The sequence below is a fragment of the Papilio machaon genome, chromosome 21 (genome assembly GCF_912999745.1).
Source record: "Papilio machaon chromosome 21, ilPapMach1.1, whole genome shotgun sequence".
Lineage (NCBI taxonomy): Eukaryota > Metazoa > Arthropoda > Insecta > Lepidoptera > Papilionidae > Papilio > Papilio machaon.
Genome location: NC_060006.1, coordinates 1,873,482 through 1,894,340, shown reverse-complemented (window position 1 = coordinate 1,894,340; position 20,859 = coordinate 1,873,482). Strand labels below are relative to the sequence as shown.

The 20,859-nt window shown below is 33.6% G+C and overlaps 4 protein-coding genes and 1 long non-coding RNA gene across 5 annotated transcripts; 4 read left to right on the top strand and 1 right to left on the bottom strand.

Annotated features, from left to right (window-relative positions):
- The first annotated feature begins 286 nt into the window (after positions 1 to 286).
- On the top strand, positions 287 to 2,826 carry LOC106711092 (CDP-diacylglycerol--inositol 3-phosphatidyltransferase). Its single transcript, XM_014503318.2, has 4 exons — positions 287 to 466; positions 540 to 674; positions 1,567 to 1,884; positions 2,486 to 2,826. The coding sequence occupies exons 1-4, from the start codon at positions 418 to 420 to the stop codon at positions 2,644 to 2,646; spliced, it is 663 nt and encodes a 220-aa protein (XP_014358804.2). The 5' UTR covers positions 287 to 417; the 3' UTR covers positions 2,647 to 2,826.
- Positions 2,827 to 4,219: 1,393 nt separating this feature from the next.
- LOC106711109 (T-complex protein 1 subunit zeta) lies at positions 4,220 to 7,851 on the bottom strand. The gene is made up of 6 exons (XM_014503337.2): positions 7,623 to 7,851; positions 7,052 to 7,251; positions 6,662 to 6,801; positions 6,275 to 6,422; positions 5,421 to 5,614; positions 4,220 to 5,080 (listed from the first exon to the last, which is right to left on the bottom strand). The coding sequence occupies exons 1-6, from the start codon at positions 7,757 to 7,759 to the stop codon at positions 4,304 to 4,306; spliced, it is 1,596 nt and encodes a 531-aa protein (XP_014358823.1). The 5' UTR covers positions 7,760 to 7,851; the 3' UTR covers positions 4,220 to 4,303.
- A 669-nt stretch (positions 7,852 to 8,520) lies between these two features.
- Positions 8,521 to 11,681, top strand: LOC106711108 (protein unc-45 homolog B). The gene has a single exon (XM_014503336.2). It carries the CDS (start codon positions 8,729 to 8,731, stop codon positions 11,546 to 11,548), a length of 2,820 nt encoding a protein of 939 aa, XP_014358822.2. The 5' UTR covers positions 8,521 to 8,728; the 3' UTR covers positions 11,549 to 11,681.
- A 1,381-nt stretch (positions 11,682 to 13,062) lies between these two features.
- LOC106711114 (MOG interacting and ectopic P-granules protein 1) lies at positions 13,063 to 16,757 on the top strand. The gene is made up of 2 exons (XM_014503344.2): positions 13,063 to 13,244; positions 13,712 to 16,757. Exons 1-2 carry the CDS (start codon positions 13,223 to 13,225, stop codon positions 16,303 to 16,305), a joined length of 2,616 nt encoding a protein of 871 aa, XP_014358830.2. The 5' UTR covers positions 13,063 to 13,222; the 3' UTR covers positions 16,306 to 16,757.
- Positions 16,758 to 19,802: 3,045 nt separating this feature from the next.
- Positions 19,803 to 20,747, top strand: LOC123722197. Its single transcript, XR_006756444.1, has 3 exons — positions 19,803 to 19,857; positions 20,287 to 20,323; positions 20,668 to 20,747. It is a non-coding gene; the product is annotated as an uncharacterized LOC123722197 (long non-coding RNA).
- The last annotated feature ends 112 nt before the right edge of the window (positions 20,748 to 20,859 follow it).

The window sequence follows — 20,859 nt, the reverse complement described above, 5'->3', positions numbered from 1 at the left end:
CATTAAATACTGGGTAACAGTACGTACTGTTAACTATTTAAAATTAACACATTCGAGTACCACACTTATCAAAAGAATCGTCCTATTGATCCGGATTTTTTCCTGTATCAAACTAGAATTAGTATATTTTTATAAAAACTTTGTATGCTAAACACAAAAATCCAATTATTCAAAAAAAATATGAAACCTTGAGTGTTAATCTTTAAGTAAAAATACAATAAAATCTATTTTTTCAAACTACAGACTTAGGACAAGTTTTTTGTCAAATGATCAAATGTCAATCAATGTCACTGTGGTTTCACTTCTGATATCACGTAAATTATCGTTGCGTATCTGAGAATTAAACAGAATCAAACAATTTAAAGATTTTGCAGCTTATTTGCATTGGTTATTACATAAAAAACCAACACTAATATAATGGGCGAGACTAAGGAAAACATTTTTCTTTTCGTTCCCAATATAATTGGTAAGTACATGTCTAGATGTGTGTAATCGATTTATTTAATCCTTTGCGTCATTGTTTACATTATGTATTCCAGGATTTGCGCGTATCTTTCTTGCTATTATAGCATTTTATTATATGCCTACCCATTGCGTATTGGCATGTATTTGCTATGTAACATCGGCATTATTGGATGCGGTCGATGGCCATGCCGCGAGATATCTCAATCAAAGTACGTAGAATTTGTCAATATAATGAAAATAATTTAATTAGTCATAACTATATACTCAGAGTTATCATTGGTTTACATTATGCCAATACAGTTATACAGTAACTGGCCTAGCATGAACTGTGGGGGCCAGTGAGTGTTTACATTATGCAAGTTGTATGTCAGCGCTGATTTTTAGCGCTACTGTCCTACTGGAATGGCACAATGTAAACCAGGCATTAAGTTCTATAATTAGTTTATAGCAGTAAATTTACTTGATGTGAGAATGAATAAATAAAGAATGATTAACGATACAGTCAAAATCTGTTATAACGACATCGAAGGGACTACTCATATTGAGTCGTAAAAACCGATAGTTGTAACAACCGGTGACAGGTATTAATAGGAAAGATATGTAATAACATTCAGCCAGGACCTTTGATTTTGGTCAATTTAACCGGTATGTTGTTCTAAACGATGTCGCTATAAACGGTTTTGACTGTAATTATAATGGTTTAACTCCTAAAATTTGGATAATAGAGCAAAATTAATTGTTACATTTGTACAAAAAAATTATAGCTGCTATTCAAGCTTTTGAATAAAAAAAATCATGACTATATATGTAATTATTTATTTTTCAGTTTTTAATCAAGTTATTAACTATAAAATTTAAGCTCATTAATTGTCCACTAAATGTGGCCTTTAGTATAACTTTAAATAAGAAATCTACACTAAAGCACTTTACATTTAGTACTAATTAAACAACTAATTGTTTTCTGGGACCTAAATTCCTATATAAAACATATTGTCATCACTTTCATTATCTTTTAATAAAACAGAGATAACAATATGTATTTTGGTCCCAGAAACCAACAGTTATAGCAAATGTTTTTATAAATATATGTAACATGTACAGGTACTAAATTTGGAGCTATACTGGACCAGCTGACTGATAGAGCGGGAACAGCCGGCCTCATGATGACCCTGGCAACATTTTATCCTCGTTATACTTTCTGGCTGCAGATGTCTATGGTTATTGATATAACTGGCCACTGGCTATACCTTCACACTTGCATGCTGCAAGGCAAGACATCGCATAAGTTCATAGATATGTCCGAGAATCCGATCATGCATGTGTATTATACCAACAAAACTGTACTTTTCCTCATGTGCGCTGGAAATGAAGCATTCTATGCAGCACTGTATGTTATGCACTTCTTTACTGGACCTACAGGTAAGAAACCTGTATATTAAGTCATCAGATTTTAATGATTATCATTAATTGTCCTAGTATTTAGTCATTATATATATATCTAGAACTTCTTGAAATGGGATTTATCAAATAAAAATAAAACTTCTTTGTCGTTTAGCTAAAACATGAGATGCCTAAATTTATAGTAGTGTTTTCATATGCCTATTCTATGTAGTAATGAGATATTCCAATCTATTTCTCCTTCTCTTCCTTTCCTTTTCGAACAAGGATGGAACTGGAAAGTGAATTTAGCAGGGGTGGAAGTTTATAGGATGGTTAAGTATCCTTTTCCTGTATGTACTCTTTGTCCATTAAGTGTAGACCAGGGATTCCCAAAGGGGTAAAGCATTGCTAATTCTCACTCTGTCTTCTTCTATTGACCTAAGTCAGAATGAATTATAATAATAATTGATCATAAAAGTAAGTAATTTGGCCATGGGGGCCTGTTACTAGTTCATTTTGAAAAAGAGGGTCACTTGTCCAAAATAGTTTGGGGATCCCTGGTGTTGACAATATATCTGCATTCTTTATATCAGATGTTCACTTGGTTAAAATAAAAACTTTATATTGTAAATGTTTTCAGTGTTGGGTGTGGGTCTATTCAAGTTGATAGCTCTCCTGTCAATGCCAGTGGCAGTTGTGAAGGCTGGTATTACTATTGTCCATCTCATTGTGGCATCTCTCAACTTGTCTATAATTGATGTGAACGAAAGGGCAGCTATTGCTGAGAAAGAGAAGAATTAAATGATGGTAAATATCTCATTTCATACTATACTGTATAACTAAGATTTTTTTCCGGAATAAGGATTAAGGTTTCATACTGTGACTTTCCGCTGTATAAATACTTGTATGAAAACATTGTTATTCCTTACATCTTATATATAAAATTCTTGTGACACGGGGTTCAAACTTGAATTCCTCCGAAACGGCTTGACCGATTCTCATGAAACTTTGTGAGCATATTCAGTAGATCTATGAACCGGCCAACATCTATTTTTCATAACCCCCACCCCATTTTTAAACTGCGCGCGGACGGAGTCGCGGGCGACAGCTAGTATATATAGAAAAAAAAAACAACAGTATGTTTTAATAAAGTGTTACAGAATTGGAATTTCACAGTTAATTTGGATTTTTTATGTACACTCTCAATAACTTTGAGGTTTTGAAAATCTGATATATTTTTTACAACATTCTCATTTTAACCCTATTCAGTGTATAATTCTAGTCAAATATTATAGGCTAGTTATGTTTCATAATTCCTAAAAACATTGTTTGAAAAATTACAACAAATATTCCTTCTATGTTAAAAAATCATATGTTTTTCTTATTTTTTGCTTATGAATAGGGTTATAGGTTATATGTTGCTCGAATTTTACTATATATTTGTTTAATAGTTTTTAAAACTTAAGTACAATTTTTAATATATGTTGTAAATGTCAATGCATTTATTTGTTAAGATTTTATTCGATTAATTTATGTAAAAAACTATGTTTTACATATAAATTATGGTACATTATTATTTTGTTACAATCAAATTGTGTTAAAATCACTTTATATTTCATGTACAATGTACAAACAACTATATTTATCTATGTATGTACAATTATTTACTTCACTCCATTTATAACATGTATTTAGAATATACCTATTTTATTGTATCAATAGAATACTCTAAAAGGTCAAATTACTTGATCCCAATTGTGTTTAAAACATGACCTATTTGTCAATTTTTTTTTAAAAATATTTTGATTTGTTGTATTTATTTTTTATTTATAAATCATTGACTTAAAAATAAAATAGAAAGATTTTTTTTATGGATTTAAGTATTTTTTGGTATGAAATTGGAACCAGTTTTTATTTTTATAATATCCATGTGATTTATTTTTACACTTTTGTTCTTATCTTTTTAAATTATGTGATCAAAATAATTGTATTAAATACATCATTTTGTAGTAGAAGTAATGTTCATTATTAATGTTATTGTAATCAAAATGCATTTATGTTGTGAATAAAAATAAAAAGTAAAAATATGTCTTCTTTAGTTATTACGCACTCAAAAAAAAAAAAAAACCTCTGTAACCTGTTTAATAACTGCAGTGGTGATCCATTGTTTTTCAAATAAATCCAGGTACAAAAGCTCCTAAAATTCTATAAAATAAAACTGTTCTTTTGTCCCTTGTCCATTGAAAATGTTCTTGATGGCCTTTACTAACATATGCAAAATTTGGCAAAATAGAAAAAAAAAACCAATGTATTATTAAAGCATTTATTAAAGTTTTATGTAGGCACATAAGCTATTGCATAGTTAAAGAAAATGAAATGCACAAATCTTAGTGTTGCTAAAGTAAATTAAATGAAATATAAGTAGTGTAAGAGATAGAACGTAAATTTAACAAATTAATTAACCTTTGAGGCTACTCATGCCGGCTCTCATAATTTCATCAACGAGAAGAAGGTTACTGGCGATTATAGTGCAAGAATTAAGAATTTGCTTCTTTACAATATAATTGTCTAAAATGCCCAAATCGTACGGTTTGATAGCTTCACCGGTGCTCAAATCTAGACCGATCGCATCAGGACTAAGACGAGTCTCCTCTTGCAACTTCACAATCGTATCCTGTGCATCATAACCAGAGTTGACAGCTAACATTTTGGGTATAATGAGTAAGGCCTCAGCATACGCTTGTATTCCGAGACGTGCTTTTCCTTTAACAGTATCCTTGTACTTCTGCAATTCCAAATTTGCTTTGATTTCAAAGGCACCAGCTCCCGCTATCACTGCTTTGTCTTCGATAGCGTTGTTAATAGCTCGGAGACCGTCGCGAACGGCGTCTTTAATTTGAAGTAGAGTGTGCTTATTGGGACCCTTGATAAGAATAGTCACCGACTGAGGATTTTTGCACTCCTCTACAAAGGTGTATTTTTCTTCTCCGAGGATATGTTCATAGACCAGTCCGGCGTATCCGAGGCAGCTTTCAGTGAGATCATCTACAGAGTTCATGGCGGAGCCCCCGCAAGCCAGCGCCAGACGCTCCATGTTACGCCTCTTAGCTCTGCGGAGAGCGATCATACCCTCCTTGGCGAACGCATCCAAAGACAATGGGTCGATACCCTTCTGGTTGATGACAACAAAGGTCTTGTCTGTACCATCACAAACTTTTTTCTTCAAAGCAATGATCTGAAAAAAATATACAATCTTAGATACTTAAAATAATCTTAATCAAAACATTTCAATTTCCCACATACAATAGTCCACAATATTCATGACAATGTGATAATAATTAATTGACTACAATATTTGCAACACAAGACATTTTGCAGTTATATTTTAGACTAAATAATTGGTATTTGTTGGATCGAATAACAAAAACGCATTTAGACCATGCAAAATGTGTCCAACAATTATAGCGTGGAAAGAAGTGACAGACAGTGACCAAAGAGTAATTAAAAAAATTCACTGGCATTGGGTACTTGCTTATTAAGCCTACAGTATTTAACAAAAATAACTACGTATTTACCTTCTTAACCCTTTGATCGATAAAATCTCTCTCAGCTGCGACAAGTTTGTCCCTCTCCTCTGCGTTTTTGTAGAAGAATCCGGAATTGACAGTTGTCTTCTCATACTCAAGGGAGACGTTACAGGTCAAGATGTAGGCGTTTTCAACGCGCTTCGGCATGTCAGGGTGTCGGGCACCGTGATCCAAGACTAGACCTGAAAAGGTACGAATCTTTTTATATTACATTACATAATTACAGAGATCTTTTTATATTACTTTACATATTTACATTACAAATGTAGAGTGTGCATGGAGGAAGAAGAAACGGCATTGCATATTATACAACACTGTCCGGCAGTGTCCGACTACAGGGTCAAATACCTCGGTCCGCCGAGGTCGCCGCCAGAGATCACCAGCAACATTAAGGGACTGCTGGAGTTCTTTGGTGAGCTGGGCTGGCTGGAGTAACCTACAGCCTGCTTTCACGCAAAATACGCGCTTGTCGTGGAGTTGCGGATAACTGAGCCCCTACTACTACTACATAATTACAACGCATTTAAAATTCCCCAGATGCGCAGATTTTTTTTTTCATATCTTCATTAATGGGAGCAAAAACTTTATATGTAAATACACAAATCTAGTTGGAGTAGATTTTCAGTATTGTAGTAATTTATTTCCATATCATAAGAATGCTATTATAGTAAGTGTTTTAACTATTCATTTTCTCTTCCTTGAGCAATACTCAACCAAGTAGACTAGAGATGATGCAGATTCATATGTATGATTTCATCCAGAAGTTCCGTACTTGCGGAGTAAAGGCGAGGTTCAATTCCAACCTTATAAGTAGGTGCAGTGTAACATTGTGAAGCCTTTACCTTTAACAAGTGTTGTTTCGGTAGCAGTCTTATGCTGCATCTGCATCAGTTCAATCATGTGAAGATCAACAGGCTTGTCACTAGTTCTTATAGATAGAACTGCATCCACACACGCATCTGTCAGCACATCCGCCAAACTTGCATGGACCTTGAACAATAAGCAATTAATTTTAATATATTGATGATATCTACCTACAGTTCTATTAAGATTTCAAGTATACACTGTACTTAATCTAGACCTAGTCAAAATATTTGCAGTTAACAGTTACTCTTCATTTTTTTCTCATAATTTCAGCCTCACTTATGTAATTTGTTTGCATATTGCTGTTCAACCTTCATAAGTTATGATTTAATTTAGTAAAAATAAATAATGGACAAAATCTCTACCTTAGTTTTGAGTGATGTACGTGCTATGTCCAATAAACTCTCTCTAGTAATTTCTATTGGTATTTTCATTGACTCCAATATTTCCAAAGCTTTGTTGCGAGCTAAATCATAGCCTTCGGTGATTATTCTAGGATGCAAACCTGTAAAAATGTATGAATAATACACATGTACTTCAAAATAAATGGAATCAAATTAAAATGAAGTATACTTTGTTCTGATCAAACCCAAAATGTTTTTTTTAATGGGCACTATATACTGAATTTGACATTTGTCGGTTTCATTAATTTATAATTGAATTACAATAAAACAAAGATAATCTCAGGACAAACTTAAACAAAAAAAATGTCTAATATTTAAACCAGTACATGCTAAGTTAAGTTAAAATTTTACCTTCACTAATGTAAATTTCAGCTTGCTTCAGTAACTCTCCAATGAGTAATACTGTTGATGTGGTTCCATCTCCAGTAGCATCATCTTGGGCTGTTGATGCACGTGCAATGAGGGAGGCTGTCGGGTGCTGGATTTGCATTTCATGTAATAATACATTACCATCCTTGGTTATCTTAATATCACCCGCACCGGATACCAGCCTAAAGAGTAAAATTAAATATCAATTACTGGGTTTTATTACATCAAAATAAATATTGTTATAAACTGTATATAATGGTTTCATTGTTTACTTTTTTTAATTTTCTTCATGTTTTCAACTAAGTTGAGGATTTACTAACATTTTTTGATTTCATTTTTTATTTTTAAATATAAATTAAAATACTATAAATAAATTAGGCTGCACTGTCAACCGGTAGTGCGTGATGGAAACACATGAATGTTTAGACTCAATTTTCCTGTATAAAAACTAAAATTATTAATGGGTTTTAATATAAAATAGTGAAATATTTATGAAAATACAGTTTAACGCAATTAATTTGTTAAACATATACCCTAAGATAGAATTACTCACATTTTCATGGTGCCTTTAGGGCCGAGGTTAGTTTTCATTACATCTTGAATGCCTTTTGCAGCCGATATATTTAAAGCTAAAGCATGAGCTGCTCTCGCAAATTCGGCTTTAGGATTTAATAAGCTAATTGCAGCCATTATGGTTTATTATATTCAAAAAATTTAAAAATTCTTCTAAGTCGCAGGTCACACTTATGAGAATCAAAGACAATGAATCCAAAGAGTATAAGTATAAGAGCAAGTATAGTCTAAAGAGAGAAGGAAGATTGTGGTGCGGTACGAAATCATAGACAATTTACGGAGGAAGTAAACGATTTAAATAAAATTTCATGAAGCAATAAGAAATTTAACAGTTTGCAATGGTTTACGATATTATTAAAAAAAAAACAATAATTTTAAATACTGTTTTCAATATTCAGAGCTTATGTTTTCTATAAAAAGTTAGTCCAAAATGCAGCTCACAGCTTTGTCGCGTCGCGGGTAATTGAGGCAACCATAATGTTTGTAGTTGACTTTGAAACCTTTTATTTCTTGAAAAATTTAGTTATTTATCTACCTAATCTATATCTTATATTTATTGCATTGGATAGTGAATGTTTTCTTACTTATTTTTATTTTTGCTTTATTTTGAATTCATTTTATATTATATTTAATTTTAACAAATTCCTCCCAAATAGGGTTGGCGACAGGCAGGCGGCCGGCCGTAAAAACTAAAGCCAAAACTTTAAGGTTTTATAACCTGGTGTGCCGACCCCACGTGAGTGGGAAAAGGCCAGGGAGATTTTTGTTGGATAGTGAAATGGCATATATGTTAGGGATTTAAAAAATGTTGAACATTTGCATTCAAAATGTTCTGATTCAGAACGGAATTGTTACATTGACAGTGACAGCTGACAGCAACAAACAAACTGACAGCCAGACAGCTGGCTGTAATCATACTATAGGTTTTTATTTCATGTATCCATTTACAGACCAAGGTAAAAATAAATGTTCTATTTTCAACCATATGTGAGAGACAGATAGAATGTACTACAGTGTGCCAGAAACTTCTCAGTGTATATAAAAGCTTATCCGGTGCTAACTTAATAAACACAATTTCAATCGAAGATGGGAGTTAATAATGAAGAAGCCGAAACTTACAAGAATAAAGGTAATGAAGCGTTTAAATCCGAAAACTATGAAGAGGCGGTGTCCCTTTACACTAAAGCGATTAATTTGTCTGAAAAAGATAGCCGGGACAGAGCAACTTATTTGAAAAATCGTGCAGCGGCCTATCTCAAGTTAAAGGAATACAAGAAAGTTATAAAGGACTGCGATGAATCTTTACAAATTGTACCCGAAGATCCAAAAGCTCTATTTCGACGAGCACAAGCGTTGGAATGCGAGGAAAGGTTTGAAGAAGCTTACAGAGATGCTAAAACTGTTTTTACTGTGGATCCAGCAAATAAAGCCATACAGCCAGTATTATCTCGTCTTCATGCTATCGTCCAAAAAAGGGTGAGAGAAAATGCACAAACAAGTAATAAAGTTGAACAAATGTTTAAGTTAGCGTTTGAGATAAGTGAAGAAAAAGAGAAACGTCAAAAAGCTATGACTAACTTAGTTGTGCTTGCTAAGGAAACAACAGCCGCTGATGTTATGGTTAAAAATGGTGTTGTTCAAAAAATACAACAGTTGCTAAAAGTAGAAAAGAATCCAGACATATATATAAATGCAATAAGAGTTATTGGACAGCTATGTAAAAGAAATGTGGAGAGGACAGTAAATGTTATTAAAATTGTCGGCATACCTTGGTTCCTGGAAATAATTGATAGTGACATAGAGGAGAGGGTCAATGCTGCTCAGTATTGTCTCCAAGTTATACTCAACACATTCTCCGGTATGGATACCAAGAAAGATTCAAAACCTGATACACAATTATGTGAAAAATACAAATCTGAAATTGATACATTGCTAACATGTTTGACTTATTCAATAACTAACCGGGTCATTACCGGTATGGCTCGGGACGCCATCATGGAGCTGATAATGAGAAACTGTCACTACAGTGCAATAAACTGGGCGGAGAGGTTTGTTGAGATAAGAGGTCTCCAACGTTTACTTGAAGTGTGCAGTGAACTTGAAGAATACAAATATGAATCAGCAATGAACATCACCCCATCTTCTGCAACTATTGCAGCAGCTTGTCTCGCCAGAATATATGAAAACATGTATTACGATGAAGCAAGAGAAAGATTCAATAATCAAGTTGATGAATTTGTAAAAGACAAACTCCTGTCACCTGATCTTGAATCAAAAGTTAGAGTGACAGTTGCCATCACCTCGCTTCTCCGAGGACCTCTTGATGTTGGGAATTATGTTATTTCTAAGGAAGGAATAATGGAGATGATCCTTGTTATGGCCCAAACAGAAGACATCCTGCAACAAAAAGTAGCCTGCGAATGTTTGATTGCTGCAGCATCAAAGAAAGATAAAGCCAGAGCTATTATTAACAAAGGTGTTGAAATTCTTAAAAAGCTATATACCAGTAAAAATGATGCTATTAGAGTGAGAGCTCTGGTGGGTCTATGTAAGATAGGCAGTTTTGGTGGTGATGATGCTTCAATCAGACCATTTGCAGACGGCTCTACCAAGAAGCTTGCTGAAGCTTGCAGAAAGTTTTTGGTCAATCCAGCTAAAGAGAAAGACATGAGAAAATGGGCAGCCGAAGGCCTCTCATATCTTACCTTAGATGCTGATGTAAAAGAAAAATTAGTGGAAGACAAAGCTGCCATACAATCCCTGATTGAGTTAGCTAAGACTGGTGACCAGTCTTGTCTCTATGGTGTGGTCACAACACTGGTCAATTTGTGCAATGCCTATGAGAAGCAGGAGGTTATGCCAGAAATGTTGGAACTTGCTAAATTTGCAAAGCATCACATACCTGAACAGCATGAACTAGACGATCCTGACTTTGTTAACAAAAGGTTAACAGTTCTCTGTAAGGCTGGTGTGACTTCAGCTTTAGTGGCTCTATCTAAAACTGAAAGTCACAATTCTAAAGAACTGATTGCTAGAGTATTTAATGCTATATGTAGTCTCCAAGAATTACGAGGTATTGTTGTGCAACAAGGTGGAGCAAAAGTCTTGATACCTATGTCTTTAGAGGGTACACAGAATGGGAAGAAGCAAGCTGCCCAAGCTCTAGCAAGAATTGGAATTACAATTAACCCTGAAGTTGCATTCCCTGGCCAAAGAAATTTAGAAGTAGTTAGACCTTTGATTACACTGTTACATCCTGATTGTACTGCATTGGAGAACTTTGAAGCACTAATGGCTTTATGCAATTTGGCTGGTATGAATGAGACAACTAGGAATAGAATCTTAAAGGAGGGTGGATTATCAAAGATAGAACAATACATGTTTGAGGAGCATGTAATGTTACAAAGAGCAGCCACGCAATGTATTTGCAACTTATTACAATCAGAAGAAGTAATAAAAACATATGAAAGTAACAATGATAAGTGTAAATTTTTATATCTATTGTGCCAAGAAGAAGATATGGACACAGTTATGGCGGCGGCGGGAGCGCTGTGCATTCTGACGTCAGTTAGCAAAGTCTGCTGTAGAAAATTACTGGAGTGTCAAGTTTGGCTGGAGACCCTAAGAGTTTTACTAGCCAATCCAAATAAAGAAATACAATACAGAGGCACATATATGTTGTATAACATTATATCTGGTGATAAAGATATTGCTGTCAGAATTTTCGAAACCGATGTCATGGAAATATTAATGGCCTTAACAAAGTTAGAAGATCCTGAAGTAAAGAAAACCGTTGAATTGGCGCAGAAATGTCTCGATGCCGCTGAAAGTATGGGATTAATCAGAAAACCAGATGAAAATGTTGTTCTTGAATCGTTAAAAGAAAACGAACAAGCAGTGGAATAAAACGAAGATTAATGTTAAGTTTATATAAAATTTCTTTATAATGTTTTTACTAACGATTTTACTTTTATTTATTGATTACACGTTGCTAAATTGAATTAAAATATTCATGACAATAAAGTATTGTTTTACCATTTTACTGTAGTTTTACTTTCCTATAAAATAAGCATTGAGAGGTGGATACGAGAATAGACTATAAGTTAGTCCGACTCGCTATTATCAGTTTACTGAGGCCGCAACACGAATATTTGCGACATGCGCCTTCGTAACGTTATCGACAAAATATGTAAGATTCACAAATTTTCGTACTAGGCCCTGCGGCGAGACACTGGTCGAGCAAGCCTAGTGAGTAATGAAGGTCTGCATAACTAGGTTAACTCAAATAACTTGAGTTAACAAACGAAAAGAGCTATAATGTACTGTAAAGGACCGAGAGGTGCTGGAATTATGAATCTTCAGTTACTAAGTAGTGAAACATTGTAAGTTCGCGGTTGCGTTTGGAATGGAGATCAAGTGCCAAGCTAGTACACTGTTGGTTCACATCGGTCTTTAAACGAAAGTAACTGAACTGATACTTAAGTTACTACCTAGTTTGCTATGCCCTTGTTTTATTAAGCCGTACTACCTAGCCAAGCATGGTTTGATATGGCGTGTAGAAGGAATGTTTAAAAGTATTCCTAATATGAGAAATATATATAAAGGCGGGCTTCTAATTTGCAGTAACCGGATCCGGATGTTGCGCCTGCTATCTCAGTGTTACCATGTTCGTAATTGTGTCTTACGAACAGCGATGGCAATCAGGATCTGTATTCAGATATCGGCACATTTAAATGCATGCGACATCGTACTACCAGGTCAACAAATAATTATTTACTATAAATGTTAACTTAATATAACCTAAAATCTATCAAACATTAATAGTTATAGAAAACTTAACAAACGTGCAAAGTGTTTGAACAGTTCTTTTATGTTTACTATTTGAAATTTTGTGTCATGTACTCTATCATTTATTTGAATGTTTAACGTCAGTTACGCGATTAGTTAAGCTTATTTTTAAAGAAGTTATTCATTGTTACAGTTTAGTGTATTTTAGATTCATAGTAGGACTGGGAAAAATAATTATATAACATTACAGATAAAATATTTACTTTACACAATTTTTATGTAAGAAATAACACAAGAACCGAATAAAATTTTTGAATTTTCGTAATAATAACGTATAACAATAAACAATGTTAAAATTGAAATTTAGTTATGTTTTTATTCTTTAAAATGCGCTTCTACGCCTCTTCTTTATTCGACATCGCGTCCCCCCCTCCATGATCTCACTTCTCATCCATCCATTCCCCGATCTTTTTTTTTTTTAAGAAAGGCTCTTTAAAGTGTCCATTTTGAATCACAGTGATCCCAATAAAAAAATTAAAAATTAAAAATTAAATAAAGTAACCAAATAAAAACAAGTATTTGGAAAAATATTTTTAATGATATAGTTTGTTTTCATTAAAAATTCATAGAATAGCCATATTTCTTTTTTCATAAGATATTGTGGCGGCGTCTCGGCGTTTTCTGAACATGACATATAAAGAACCTTTTAAAATGACAGCTTGATTTGGTTTGGTTTCCGCTACTGTGCTATTGTGCTATTTTTTTGATTTTTGATACAAAAATCGCAAGATAATGTCGATATCTACAGCTACAGGTATTTAATAAATGGGATAATATTTGTATTTATATAGTTGTTTTAAAATAAGCAAATAATTTTTGTCAAACATGATAGAATTATGTTTTCGGACCAATGCCATGGAATCCCATATGGCGGTTCATACTTCACATGATTTAATGTCATTATTTACTGAAATAAAATTTTGTTTTTTAAGTTTTAATTTCACATCAATTAGTGGTCACCACTTAACTAACGTAAGTTTTAGGTTAAAGCCTATTTGTTCAAACTCTATTTTAGGGCAGGAGTTCCCATCTTTAACATCCTATAGCGACGTTGGTGGTACCGGTAAAGACACCTCTATAGTTTTTAAGAACCTGCTATTAGTGTACACGTTGAATCTACCATGTATCTTACGATTCAATAATTGTGAATGAATGTACTTGTTATGGCGTTAAGATCGTAAATAAGCTTGAGAATGAATTAGTATGTTATTGTTTTCGCAGATGATCGCACCGAAGGAGATGATGATACGTCACAAGGCAGTCAACCCAAGGACGAAAGTAGTGAATCGGAAAATGAGATCGAACCTCAGAGCCACAATGGTGGATCACCTAGCCCTGAGGTTCATGAGATCACTAGTGATGAAGATGATTGTGCAGTAACTAATGATGATGACTCATCAAGTTCTAGTACAGACTCCAATGACAGTTCAGAAGAATCCCAGCAAAGCACTAAGGATAGGGAGGAAGAAAAGAAGAAAGATGAGGAAGCTGTAGAAAATGGGGGAGATGAGTCAGACATTGAAGAAGTGTCTGCAGAGGATCCCCTCAATCAAGCACAGAAGTCCAAACAAATAGTTATAAGTGATACTAAAAGTTTAGCTGACCTTACATCAAAACAAAGTAAATCTAATGAAGGTGAGAATAAGGAACCCACTGTAGTTATCATAGATACAAACTCTATAATGTCTGGCAAAAATACATCAGTACAAAGTAAATCATCAACTAGTAATTTTGATGCACATAATTTATGTCAAAGTATAGCAGCTCGAGGCACCACAATCACGCCAGTAAGTTGCAAGGGCAGCACCTCATCAAAAAATAATGCAACCGCTGTGCCTCAACCTAATATACTGCCCTCATTGACAGATGACATGTTTGTAGTTGAAGCACCTTCATTTATAGTCCCGTATGTATATGAGAAACCCTCAGTTAAACCTTTTAGAGAATTTGTTGATAAATTAGGAAAACAATTGGATGAAGTTAAACTTAAAGAGGATCAAGAGAAAATGCAAAGTAAAGATAAAAAAGATAAGGGTAAACATGACAAATCTGAAAGTGACGAAGAAGGTGAAAGTGATAAGGAGAGTAAGAAGGAGGTGGAGGAAGCACCAAAAGAAAAGAAACCGGATAAGAAAAAGCGAAGGAGACCAAATATGGATGATGATGATTCCTGGGATGGTGAATCTTCAAGTGAGTCTGATGAGGATGCCCTATCTGATGATGATACGGTGGTAATCAAAGAAAAAGATGATGCAGAGTTGAAGGATCCTATTAGTATTATATCGAAAGGACTCATGGGTAAAGGTGACAGTTACTTTGATTGCTCGCTTGGACAGTTTTTTATTAATATCGGCCTTAATCTTGTTCAAGAATATGTTCAAAGCGATTTGCTGAAGCACCAAAATAGAAAATTGTATAAAGAAAAGAAATCAGGACGTAATACTAAAGCCACAGAGTCTGCAATTGTATCCCTCACTCAGAACTTAGAGTTTAGTAAGAAGACAAATGCTCCTTATGCACTCCAACAAAAGAAATGTGAATTTTGTAGTTTTAAGACAGAATCTATGCTCATAATGGCCCATCATTTAGAAGCGCCTCATATGAGGAATAATATTTATAAATGTAACACATGTCCATTTGAGATTCGCAGTCCACATGATATATTGTTTCATATGGAAGCAGAACACAATATCAGGGGCAGGCTTGAAAGGGCACCGGCGTACCAGCAATGTCCCAATTGCCACTTTGAAGATAACAGTAAGACTAAGCTAGCGAGACATCACATTTCATGTGCTAAGAAATTCAAACCAGAATTTAACTTAGCACCTCCACTAGAGTGGGAACCTCCAGCAAAAATACCAAAGTTAAACAGACCTCGGAATAATATAATGGGACCTTATCAACAGAACTTCAGTAGGTCTCAAGTTGGTGTTAATAGTATGGGTAGAGCGCAGCATCCGGTTAATGTTAATCTTACAGGTGCCATGCCAGTTTTAGGACGACCACGAGGCCGTCCCCCTATGACTAATCCTGTACGGCCACCTGTTTCTGGCGTACCCATATTACGCAGCGGAGTAATGATTATGCATAACAATCCTACGGGTACATCCATTACTAATTATCCTATGATGCAAAATAATCAAGTTGGAAATAATACATCGGCAACTCCGAAGATATCAATTACTCCTTTGCCCAGAGCGCCGCAGCCATCCTCATCTCAAATACCTCAAAACTCTAAAGCCTCATTTGTTATCTGTGAAATATGTGATGGTTATATCAAAGACTTAGAACAATTGAGAAATCATATGCAATGGATACATAAAGTGAAAATTCATCCTAAAATGATATACAATAGACCGCCACTGAATTGCCAGAAATGTCAATACAGGTTCTTTACAGATCAGGGCCTTGAAAGGCATTTGTTGGGTGCACATGGTTTGGTAACCAGTTCCATGCAGGAAGCAGCTAACAAAGGCAAAGATGCCGGTCGATGTCCCGTGTGCGGTAGAGTGTACCAGTGGAAACTACTCAACCATGTCTCTCGAGATCACAATAAGACATTAAAACCGGCCCACCTCTCATACAAATGTACAGTATGCACTGCTACATTTGGTATGTACAAGCAATTTGAGAATCATGTGTACTCTGCCCACAGTGTGGTTGCTAAGAGAGTTATGGACAAAAATAAGACGGCAGCCGCACCAGCAAAGCCTACCGATGCAGATGCCACACTCAAGCCGTTGAAAATCAGTGACGAAATAACAATTATTCCACAACCTAAATCAAATGTAACCATCACAGCAAAAGGCAAATAACATTACATAGCATTAAAAAAAAATCACACTGACACTGGACACGAATCTAGCCTTAAAGTGATGCACCTTCATGTTATAAAGCAGTATTGTGTAAATAGAGTTAAGTCCATTGTCGTAATTATTTAAAATGTAACACATTGGGAAGCAAAGATTTAGTGACAATTAAGTATGGATGATAATGTAAGTTATTCTAATAATAAGATAATACAAATTACAAACATATGTCATAGGGTAAGATGTAAATTCCGTGTATATTACCTGTCTAGGTGTCCAATCAAATGTGTACTCTGTGGTAAAAACTACATATTGCTTAACAATTTTTGTATGAACTGAAATCCTGTTGTTTTTATTGTGATGTCACAAAATGTGATTGTAATTCATAAAAGATCTGCATTGTCACATTGAATTATTTAGTGGAACTATTTGAATGTGTATTAGATGTAGTTTATAAAATTTCAAAATTAAAAAAAAGTATAATAAATATTTACTTGTTTTCAATCGAGGAATTTGGATTAAGGCGTAATTTTTACCTAATAATTAAGGTATCTTTCTATTATTTAAATAATTTTTTTAATTTATTGCATTCATCTTTGATTACATTTGTCTGCTGTGTAAAGAAATCATTTTAGTTTTGAAAGTGTAATGATTGTATAATACATAAGATATTATTGTATTAAGATTTTCAATAAGTTTGGTTATAGACTTTATTCAATAAAAAAATACTAATGAAAATGATTCCAACTACCTACTAATCCCCGATCCGGCCAGGGAATGCAAGCAGCACACCTGGATACAAATTGCAGAGCACATCGGTTTTATTTCATTCTGATCTCAGGTCTGACTGGAGTGTTGATTTGGTAAATTTTACTAAATTGTTACTGTACTTATAGAAATAAAATTGTATTTTTTTTATTTAATAAAAAGACCATAATAAGTAAATTCCCTTATTTATTTATCACCATTGTTTTTATAGTTAGATCTATATGATGCATAAACTACTATTTTGTGCGACTACATAAGTAGCACATCATACAAATGTATACATAATGATTGCAGTACATCATCGAATTACTCCTTTCTTTTAAATCCTACTTTTAATTTTTTTATTAATTTAGGTAAAAAATTGAAAATTTTCATGATGAATGCATTTAAAATTATAAATTCCGGTTAAAATAAAAATAAATACGGCATTTTTTACAGATTTGCTAGGGTAAAGCGCAGGTATTTAAATTAAGCCATTTACATTTTTTTTTGTAAAAAAAAAAGTAGCGTTTCAATAAGAATAAATTTTACTAGACAATCTACGATAAAAACAGGCACATGTGCCTATACCACTTTTTTTTATTTAAAACTAATAATTTTCTTGAGATCAAAAACTTTGTTATCTTAGAAATTAAAATTAAAATCGCGTTCAAGGATACTCTTTTTTGTAAGTAAAAGGTTTGATGTTATATCCTCTTTTCAATATAATACATGACGTAATCACATGAAATGCAAAATCATAAACGTGTGACGCAAAAAATACAGGGTCTTGACTAAAATATATGACGTTCTAGGTATATTATATTTATACCAGACTTGAAGCTTATCTGAGGGTCCCACCCTACTTATACAAGTGTATAACTCTACGTATGTAATTCGTCTACTCAGTCTAGTCGATCGATAGAAATACATATTTGTACATATGTTTGTTATATGTATATATGTTATAATAGTGGCCATATGCCAGCCTTTACGTTCACAGTAGAGGTCAATCAAAAAGTTATGTCATACTTCATACTAATATTATAAATACAAAAGTTAGGATGGATGGATGTTTGTTACTAAGTATCTCTAAAACGGCTTAACGTATCTCGATGCAATTTAGCACAAATATAGAATATAGTCTGGATGAACAAATAGGTAACCTAGAATCCCAAAATTATGTATGGTTCCCGTGGGATGCTTTTATTTTGTTTTTTCATATTTACTCGGTAAGTCATTATCGTACATTGAAATTTGGTAAAGATATAGAACATAGTCTCAAATAACGAATGGCATACTCATGTCGGTTTTTTATAAATTCGCGCGTATTAAGTCGTGGGCAAAAGCTAGTAACTTTTAAAATATCAGTGTATATCACTGAGATGTATTGAACTTTTCGTAATAGTAGTGAGTATTTGCAACCAAAAGTTATTTAATGAATCTCAAAGCATGGACAATGCAATATATTGAAATAAATATAATGCACTCCACTAACGTATGTTCACAGGCGGTATTGGTCGTTAATTCAAATTAAAAAATTCCAACAGTGGTAGACGCCAACAACAACATCGTTTACACAAATGGGTCGGCTCGCCCGGTGAAATACCACGATCACACAGAAGACAGATGTGAAGTGGAAGCAATTGCGCGTTTCGTCTGATGAGTGTGGCGATGGAGATGGAATTTTAGTCCTCTTTCTCATCCCACCCTTTCCTTATAAGGATAAGATGGGAAGGGGCAGTGGATATGAAGGAGGACAGGACGCATAGAAAAGGGAAATGTTCTCTTTCTATATGTCTCCCTCCTCTCTTGACTAAAGGTAGGCAGCACACTGCAACTGCGGATGTCTATGACCAGCGATCGCTTCGCTATTTCGCAGCTTGCTCATTTGCCACGTTATAATATAACAAAACAATTCAGAAAATATTTTATTTTCGATTTTATATGTCGATACTTGAGTTAAGGGCTGAGAAATCTCAGTTGTGGTTCAGATTTTCATATTATGCAAGACCAAATTGGTGATAACCACTTTCCACAGGTCTTATTTCTTATTGTGCTTGGAAGTATGGGTTGTATTAAACGAATTGAATCAATTGTCATATGATTTTATGTGAGGAAACACTTGCAATCGTAGGTGGCCAGAACCACTCTTTGCCTTAACATGAGAGGAAAGAGATTTCCCCTCAAATTAAGACGAATATTTTATTTAATTTCACGCATCGTGCAAAGCATTGAAATAAACTCATAACATCGAGTTAGAGCTATCATATAAAAATAATTGGATGCTTGTAACCTTATGATTCGATAGCCATCTTTTGATAGATCAAGAGAGAGGAGAGAGCGACGTACGATCAACTTTATTTCTACACCTAAAATTTTATTTATATTAAGTTTTTACGAATTTTCTTTAAAGCAGTCTTACAACCGATTTTTATTTGTTAATCTTAGAGTTCAATGAATTAATTTGAGTTTCAGTAAACATTTGAACTAGAAATCTCATTTTATAAATCTTGATATACCAAAACAATAATGAAAGCTTTTTAATGTTTATAATAATTGATAAAAAACATAGTTAAATACGGCTACTACGAAATTATGAAATCAGTCTGAACCTCAACCAACTCCTTTTTTAAACTTTTAAATAGAAAATTGTCTTTTGTTCTATAGTCTGTGACATCCGTCCGGGCGGGAAAGCGTTCTGTCAATCTTGCAGCTATAAAAAAGTTTAGTCTTTGATTTCTTTTTAATTGAAGTTTCAAACGATGTGGTCGAGGATACGTGATTTGCGCATCAATATATTCCCACCTTGTAAGTAAAATTTTCTTTTAAATTAAACCAAAATTAAAAGTAATTAATATTATAACATGTTAGCTAATATAACTTTGATTATGTAAAATCACCAATCGATCTTAACACGTGGCTCTTATCATAAGAGCTTTTCGAATTGTTTGGTTAGAACTGAGCAAGCTTTTTTTAAAGATTGCATTCAATATCTTCGTTTAACTTTTGAGATAAGATTATTTTTTTCTAGCGTTTACACAATCGATAAGTTTGCCGATAACGTGTTATCTTTGTGTAGGTTATATTGGTATTTAAATGATGAGAATATACACGAGCCGAAATGTGTAATTATGATTAACACGTGATTTTTAATGATAGGCCTGATAATGATTACGTTAATAAAAAATGTGTTTTTCTTATTATGGAAATTATGGCATGATATTTTTCTATTTGCAGAGACATGAGGATTGGGTGAGGATGGTGAATTGCATAGGTAAGAATAAATATATAGCTCTATAAATAGGACAGGATAAAATTTTACGAACATCCCATACTCGCTGTTTTACATTTTAGTTCAAAAGCCATGACCAAAGCGGACTTCCTCTATTTACAAAAATATGTGCAGGAAGTTTGTATAAGAATGATATTTTAGATTTGTTAGAATGATAACATAATCTTCAATAGGCAATATAAACTATGATGATATCCTAACACGAGCCGAATATGTGTTATTTTGATAATCACATGATAATGTAAAATGATAGGTCTGATTTAGTCAGATTTATCTTTTGTTTAATGTGATTATTTTCATGTCTAATAAATATTTTTTGTTTGCAGATGTACAGGTAAGGAATGCACCATTGTGAAAAGATTACATAAAAATATTTAATAATGATTTTTTAATTAGAATTCATATTTTCTATTTTGTTATTGTAATTGTTATATTTAGTTGCATGATTATTATTTTTTTATTTATTTTAGATTACAAATGATATGAAATTATTTATGTAACTTTTGTTAAAATAAACT